Genomic DNA, 7,825 nt, shown 5'->3' with positions numbered 1-7,825 from the left:
GCCGGGCACATCGCAGTCAGATGCTAAGTTCGGGAGAGTGAACACCATGGGGCAAGACAAGGGCCCTCTCTTTATACAAACTGCAGAGACATTAGCCTGCAGAGACCCCTGACACCAGATAGTCACAAGGCTCCTCTTGGTCACAGGGCTCCTCTGAGGGTCAGCTCAGGAGGACCCTTAGAAAGGAATCAGACCTGAAGTTTCTAGGGTGTCCTCCTGCCCTCAGTTTCCTCAGCTCCCACTCCAAGGTCCATCCCAGGCCCATCACTGCCAGCCCAGACCTGCTGTATTCTCCCCAGCTGCCCAGGAGGGTTATTAGGCTGAAGCAGGTGATCTGGGTGAAGATCACCTGCTATACCTGGTCCCGTGGGCTCTGACATAGCCCTGGATGTATATATAGATATAATACATACAACAACCTCAGGATAAACAGGTGAGAATAGAAAGCTATACGTTTATATGGTTTCTACGTTTCCCTTGAGAGGTAAATTACTAACTCTAACATGACAATGTTGAATTAGATACTTATGATAATATCTAGAACAAGCACTTAAACAGTATTCAAAGATGTATAGTTAACACATCAACACAAAATTAAAATGGAATACTAAAAATATTTTTTAAAGCCAAGGAAGGACAGGAGAGAGAGAAAGAAGAACAAACAATAAAGGGACAAACAATGAAGTAAAGTGGTAAATGTAAATAACAATCTATCAATCTATCAGTATTCCATTACATCTAAATGGTCTAAATACAACAATTAAAAGACAGAGATTGCAAGATTGGTTTATTTTTTTAAAAAAAATCAAACAAGGCCCTACTATAGGAAATCTTTTAGAAATTCTCTTGAACTATAATTATGTAAATGGGTAAAAAGTAAAAAAAAATGGCCCTGGCTGGTGTGGCTCAGTTGGTTGAATATCATACCGTGAACCCAAGAGTCACCGGTTCGATTCCTGGGCAAGGTACCTGTCCAGGTTGCAGGTTTGGTCCCCAGTTGCTATGAGAGGTCAGTGTTTCTCTCTTTCTCCCTCTCCCTTTTTCTCTCTAAAAAAATCAATAAAATTTTTTTTTTTAAAAAAAGAATATCTAGTGTTGATTGTTAAACATGTCTTTATAAATTAGAAAGTTCCCTTTTATTTCTGATGAGTTTGTATTTGCATTGTGAATTGCTGGTGATTTTTTTTTTTTAACTCTAATTCTTTTTGTCTGCCTCTATTGAGATGAGGCTTTTTTTTCTTACTCCCTTAATGGGTTGGATTTATTTTAAAAATTAAATTTATTGGGGTGACATTGGTCAATAAGATTATATAAGTTTCAGGTGTACAATTCTGTGATACATCATCTGTATATTACATTGTGATTAAATTTTTTAACACTTTAAGCTTCTCTGCCCTTCCAAAACAAAAAAACAACAGCATAGTCATGGTGTATTGTCCTTTATATATATATCACTGAATCTTATCTCTGACTATTTTTAGCGATTTGCATCCAAGTTCATCCATTTTGTAACTTCCTTGTCAGGTTTGGGAGTCAGTATTTTCCTAGCCTATGAAAATGTGTGCTTTTTTTTCTACTCTCAGGAAATGTTTGTGTAAGTTTGCCACGTGTGCGTGCGTGCGTGTGTGTGTCTATGTGTACAAGCATTTGGAAGAAACCACCAAGGAAGCCTCCTGAACTGAGACATTTTTATTATTGCAAAATGATGCCCACCCTGGCATTAGCTAACACTCTGTCCTGTCGCAGGGTTGCCATCTCTGCGGTGAGGGCGTGTAAGATCCGCTCTCTTAGCGACACTCAGGAGTGTAATGCAGCATTGCTAGCTGCAGTCACCACGCTGTCCATGAGATCCCCAGAATTTGGCAATCTTGTAACTGGAAGTTTGTACCTTTTAACCAATATCTCCCCATTTCTCCCTCCCGACCACTGGTAACCGACACTCTACTCTTTGTTTCTATCATTTTGACTTTTTAAAAAATATATATATATTCCACAGTGTTCAGTTGTAGGACAATTTTTATTACAAAGTCAATGTGTTTAATGTATGCATAAGGTGGTATGGATTTTCTATGAACTCTTATGTCTTTTTAATAAATTGTACATTTGAAGATGCCCATTTTAACTACATTGTCTAATACATTGGCATTTAATTGTTTATGTTATTTCATTAATTAGAGAGAGAGGGGTGGGGGGGGAGGAGAGAGAGGTCAATTGTAGCTCCACTTATTTGCTCATCATTGGTTGATTCTTGTATGTGCCCTGGCCCGGGATCCAACGTGCAACCTTGGCCTATGGGGATGACATTCTAATCCCCTGAGCTACCCAGCTAAGGCCTGGCATCAAATTCCTTATACTGTTACGGTATCTATTTAAAGTCTGTAGGACGCTTTTTCCCCCCCACTGCGGCTAAGATTTATAAATGTGATTAAAGTTTTCAAGAAGGAGAATTTTGTGCTTTGTTGCTTTTTCTTAAGTTTTGTTGTTCTCATCAGGAGCTCGTGGTATTCTATCCCTCCTTCTACCATTATTGAGAATAATTTGCTATTCTTTTTCTAAAGTCTTGGTGCAATAAATTAGGTCATCGATTTTTTTTAGGCTTTTTTTAATATAGTCACTCATGCTTCCTAGTTTTCTTATTTTGCAAGTTGGATGTATAATATTTATGTTATCATTAATTTAAAGCATTCTCTCACTTCCAGTCAATAATCAATTCATGCATTGGTTATTGAGAAGTCTGTTGCTTTGGTTCCATAATATAGGGATATTAGTTATCTGTGATGGCAGAATCAGGTGACTGGCAGAGGGCCCCAGAAGCTGCTGGAGGCCCACATCCCGTCTCCAGGCTGGCTAGTGTCACTAGCTGAGTGTCCAAGGGCACAACTCCTGTGCCTTCCGGGGTCCCTGCAGACCCCTTGGAGTGTGGGGTCTGGGTCCTTGCTGGGCTAGTGGGTGGCCAGAGCAGCATACACGCTGAGCTCATCTGGAGGCTCCTCTGACAAGAGTGAGGGGGTGCTGGCCTCTACGTGAGGGCCAATCCTTTCAGCAGGGTGTAGGTTGTATCTTGGAGGACATCAGATGCAGCAGCCTGGAGCAAGGCAGAGAGTGAGGGAGGTAAAACATGGTTGAGGGTGGATGAATACTAGGACACTGAAGAAGATGCGATCCACCTGAGTGACTTTTCCTGCTTGTCTGCCCTTCGTGTCCTGCAATCCCCCTGGCAGAGAGGAGGGCGAGGGGGCCACTCCCTGCCTGAGTCTGGATCCTGAGTGGTTCCCCTGGGCGTCCATCCCTCCCTGGGGGTCTTGGCCCTGCCTGTTCTGCTGGAGAGAGTGAGACAAACAGCGTCTCCTGGACTCCACTGTTGAAATCCTCCAGCAGTTATCACATGTGGCCAGGTGATGATTTTCACTTCAAAGAGATGAGGTCACTCTCCCGATGGAATCTGCAGGGACTCCCTAGGCCTTGGGGCCTCTGGATGCTTCTAGGATCTGACTCTTACCCTAACACCATCTCTTGCTCACTTGGCTCCAGCCTCATGGCCCATCTTCCTGAGAAGCGTGTCCTGCCTCAGGGCACTTGCCCCTGCTGTTCTCTGTGTCCCCTGCATGCACTCTGTCCCCTCCTCCTGCCTTACTTTCCGTCACAGCACTTTGCCCTCTAGGACACTGTCTGCTTGTTTGCATGGTGTCTCCACCCACAGGTGAGCCCGAGGAGGGTGGAGGCTGTTGCTCAGAGCTGCACAGTGGCTCCTGAGTGGAGCCGGTAAACAGGGAGCCCGTCCCATCTGCTGGGTGAATGAATGAAGGGGAGGCTGGGACCTGCAGGTGATTCACTTATTCAGGCCTCCTCCTGAGACCTGGGCTGCACAAGGTCAGACAGGACGAGGGGCCAGCAGAGGGGACCATGCAGGAGGGGCTGTGAGGTCACAGGAAACCAGGAGGAGTGATGCACAGCAGGACGACCTGGGTGCCCAGCAGAGGTCAGGGTGGACACTGCTGAGAACCAGGTGAGGTGGGGACAGGGAGGGTCCTTTGGATTAAACTGGGCAACAGAAGGTCCTTGGCCTGGACAGGAGCAGGGGTCTCACCTGAGGGTCCAGCTCCACACTCTCCCCAGGCTCTGGGTCCTTCATGGCAGCATCTGCTGGGGCAGAGCAGGGGGGTGTCTCCTGGCAGGGCCCCCGAGATCTCAGGGCTGCAGACCCCGCCAGCTCCCAGGTGGGTCACTAACCCAGGGCTGAGGTGAGGCACCAGGACACCCAAGATGGATGTCAGCCCTTCTCACCCTGACCCCACACCCTCCCGCCTGACCCTCCCCATCGCCTCCTGAAAGCCCGGGTCCCCCCAGGGCAGCTGTCTCTTCCTCTCACAGAGGGGCTCTTCCTGGGCGTCCACAGCTGGGCTGGAGCTGGGGGGAGACAGGAGTGTTAGGGGCAGAGGGGCCACAGGAGGTGGGGTTTGGGGGTCTCCGGGGCAGGAATTACCTGATCTGCAGGCCTCTGTCCTTGGGCTCGGGGTCTGTGGTCCCTGCAGGAGGTTGGGCACCAGCCTGTCCCTGGGCTGGTCAAAGGGGACAGTCTCAGCCCTGGGGGGTCAGGCCCCTCCCCGTGTGATCCCCCAGGAAAGAAGGGAACCTCAGCACTTGTGCGCGGTTCGTGTGTCATGAGAGGGGAGACGATGGGGCGTGACCCTAAGTGTGTGCACGTGAGACGTTTTCTCTCCACACTGGCTGACCTGAGGCTCTGGAGAAATCTTTTCCTCACTGACCTTCTCCATCTGTTAGGTTTTCCTGGGCAGGTGCTCTGAGCCCCTCTCCCCCCTGGGACCCAGGTCCCCTGTTCCCTACTCACCCGACCTCCTGCGTTGGCCCTGACGCCGGTGTCGGAGGGCGAGGAAGATTAGGAGGGAGAGGAGGGAGAGGAGGAGGACGAGGGCCACCGAGACCCCGATCAGGACGGGCAGGTTCCAACTGAGACCTTGGGCACGAGTGATACGAATGAGCCAGTGATGCCATTTAATGAGCACCTACTGTGTGCGAGGCACGTGCTGGGTCCGGCCTTCATCTCTAACCTCACAGCCCTGGTGCTCCAGGGAGTGCTGGCCCCACGCCCACTTCACTGAGGCTCAGAGAGGTTAGTCACCTGCCCCAGGTCACCCAGCAGGGACGGGGCAGGGCTGGGCTGGAACCCGGGCTGTGGGTTCCCTGGGCTGTCCTCACGCTGCCCCGAGGGGGACACCAGCTCTGTGCTCTGGGCCCCTCATCTGCAGGGGCCGGTTCCTGTCCCACCGGGAGCTGAGGGTCCGTCTTTATGACCCTCCCCCAGCACAGCAGGGACGCGGGAGGGGCAGGGGTGTGGGGTGGACTCCGTGTCCCTCCTGGGATCTGTCTCCACCCTGCAGGGCCCTGGGCTGGGGGCTCTGCCTCCTGAGCTCTGTGAGGCCCCTTATGTCACCTCATCTCACAGCAGCCTGTGGGCAGATGGGACCAGGGATGACCAGGCACAAACCCCACCCTCAGAGAGGAGAAGGGCCCCCCTGGCCCCTCAGCAGGAGCAGCAGAGCCCAGAACTGGACCAGGTCTCCCCCCCCTCCCCCCCCAAGGCCTCCTCTGAGCTGAGCCTGAGCTGAGAGAAGGCCCTGGATGCCCCGGACCCTTGTCCTGCCTGTCCCTCCCTGCACAGTGTCACAGTCTCTGCCACAGAGGGGACTGTCCCCCTAACATCACGTCCTGGGGGTTCCCTGTGAGGCCCCCTCTCCCAGGGGGTCAGGGCCTGAACTGACAGGAAACCTGAATCTGGGCCACGATTCTGTCCTTTCCACTTGGGGACACTGAGGCCCAGACGGGGAGGGGCGTGTCCAAGTCAGTGACTCCAGAGGTGCCTGGGCCCCCACACGACTCAGCCCCTGTCCCCCATGGACACACCCACCACCTCCCCACAGAGACCCTCACTTACCCCTCTGCTTGTCTGACTCCGTGGTGGGGAGGGGCCGATCCTCAGAGCCTCCTGAAGAGACCAGACCTAAATTATAGGGGCTGCTCCTCCCATAAGTCCCCTTCTCCTGTCCTGGTCCCCAGGTCTCACTGTCTCTCTGTTTGTGGCCCGGGATTCCCTGTGCTCCCATCACTCTGCCCTGTCACCTGGGGCACCCCTCCCAGCAAAGATGCCCATAACCTGCCTGGTGCTTCAACCCATGGATGGGACAGTAACGGGACTCACCTGAGACCAGGAGCTCCAGGGGGTCACTGGGTTCTGACCACAGCTGGGGGGTGTTCCTGTAACAGCCGTAGCATCTGAAGGCCCACCTGTGGCTGGGGGTCACGGGGCCCACGGGGAACAGGGCCTGGAGCTTCCCACTGGGCTGTGGCTGTGAGTCCCGGGTCCAGGGGGGCCTGTGGTCTCCTCCCTTAGTCAGAATGAACCTGCCAAATCCCTGCCCTGAGCCACACTGGAGGGTCATGTTCCCTCCTGAGGCCACCACGGGGCTGGGCAGGGCCGAGAGGCTGGGTTTGCTGTACAATCCTAGGAGAGGAGGGGGCAGAGTGTTAGATGGGGTCACACCTCCCTCACGTCCCCCAGGCCTGGGCTGTGGGAGGGGGACACCCTGAGAGCAGCCCCCCTTCCTGAGGGCAGAGCCTGAGGCTGGGACCCCTGAGTGTCCTCTCACCTGTCACCACCAGCTCCAGGGGGTCACTGGGCTCTGACCAGCCATTGGGGCTGAGATAGTGACAGCGATATCTCCCTGCATGTAGCTCTGTCATCCGTGTGATGGAGAATTTGGCCTTGTCCCCGGGATGCAGTGGTATCTGTCTGTCCCAGGGCACTTGGCTTCCTTCTTTAACCAGCTGATACTCCCGAGCCCCTCGGGTCCCCTGACACCAGATGGTCACAGGGCTCCCCCAGCGGATCACAGAGCTTGGCTCAGCCCTGAGGGTGGGCTTGGGGAGGAGGGGACCTGGAAGAAATCAGAGGCTGGGTCCTGAGATATTCCCACCCCATCCCCCACTCTCAGTCACAGATGCCCCCCATCTGTCAGACAGATCTGTTGTCTACCTTCCCCAACTGCCTGGGGGGTGGTCCCTTGTCCCCAGTGAGGAGTGGGACCTGGGACACCTGGGGACACACTCACCTGCCTGCACTGGGGTCCTCAGGCCCACACTCAGCCCTGGAAGAGAGTCCCTGTGAGAGATCCGCCCTGATCCTGAGCAGAGCCCCCTCCCGCGAGCCTCCTGAGTCCTGCGGTTTCCTGACACAGCAGGGCTCCCCTCCCCCTCCTCTCATCTCACCGAGGCAGAGCAGGGCTGTGATGGTGGGGGTCATGGTGTCCCCTCTCTCTGGTCCTGACTGTGCAGATGGAGGAGACCACAGTGCCCTCAGGGGAGAGAGACACAGAGGGTGTGGCCTCTCCGAGGCTAGTCGTCCGTCACGGGGTTTCCAGGACAGCAGCCCCACAAAAGGGAACAGCCCCTGCCTGGGAGCTGGCTCTCATTTCCTCAGGGCTGGGGCCAGGGGGGGGCAGCAGGCTTCTGCAGACATTTCTGCCGCGCCTGAGGCCCCATTTTACCCACGAGCTTCTGTCTCTCTGGCCTGAACCCCCCTTTGACCCAGTATCAGCCCATATTCACTGAGGATTTGCAATGTGCCTGTCCCAAGAATACACCGCTGGACCACACAGATTCTAATGCTGTGCTTGCAAATCTCAGATTAGCCAGAACAAACAAAACCGCATCATCACCTCCAAAAACAAGTAGGGGGGGGCCCAGTGTATTAGTTTCCTGTTGCTGCCATAACAAATAACCAGGCGCTACTGGGTTAAAGCAACACAGA

General features: G+C 53.3%; 1 protein-coding gene across 1 annotated transcript; it reads right to left on the bottom strand.

Annotated features, from left to right (window-relative positions):
- Window positions 1-3,019: 3,019 nt before the first annotated feature.
- On the bottom strand, window positions 3,020-7,349 carry LOC148091111 (leukocyte immunoglobulin-like receptor subfamily A member 6). The gene is made up of 7 exons (XM_087827060.1): window positions 7,285-7,349; window positions 7,122-7,163; window positions 6,666-6,953; window positions 6,218-6,520; window positions 4,850-4,975; window positions 4,088-4,140; window positions 3,020-3,085 (listed from the first exon to the last, which is right to left on the bottom strand). Exons 1-7 carry the CDS (start codon window positions 7,316-7,318, stop codon window positions 3,020-3,022), a joined length of 912 nt encoding a protein of 303 aa, XP_087683186.1. The 5' UTR covers window positions 7,319-7,349.
- Between the last annotated feature and the right edge of the window lie 476 nt (window positions 7,350-7,825).

The sequence above is a fragment of the Miniopterus natalensis genome, chromosome 18 (genome assembly GCF_054644295.1).
Source record: "Miniopterus natalensis isolate mMinNat1 chromosome 18, mMinNat1.hap1, whole genome shotgun sequence".
NCBI classification, from domain to species: Eukaryota; Metazoa; Chordata; class Mammalia; order Chiroptera; family Miniopteridae; genus Miniopterus; species Miniopterus natalensis.
The sequence above is the reverse complement of the archived record's forward strand: the minus strand, read 5'-3'. Positions and strand labels throughout refer to the sequence as shown.

Excerpts from the sequence above, each read along its gene's own strand:
- LOC148091111 (XM_087827060.1), bottom strand. The coding sequence starts at position 7,318 with ATGACCCCCACCATCACAGCCCTGCTCTGCCTCG. Across the intron at positions 6,954-7,121 it reads CCCAGTGCAGGCAGGTGAGT|GTCCCCTCCTCCCCAAGCCC; the intron begins GTGTCCCCAGGT and ends GATTTCTTCCAG. Across the intron at positions 3,086-4,087 it reads GTGTGGAGCTGGACCCTCAG|GCTGCTGCATCTGATGTCCT; the intron begins GTGAGACCCCTG and ends GCCTTGCTCCAG.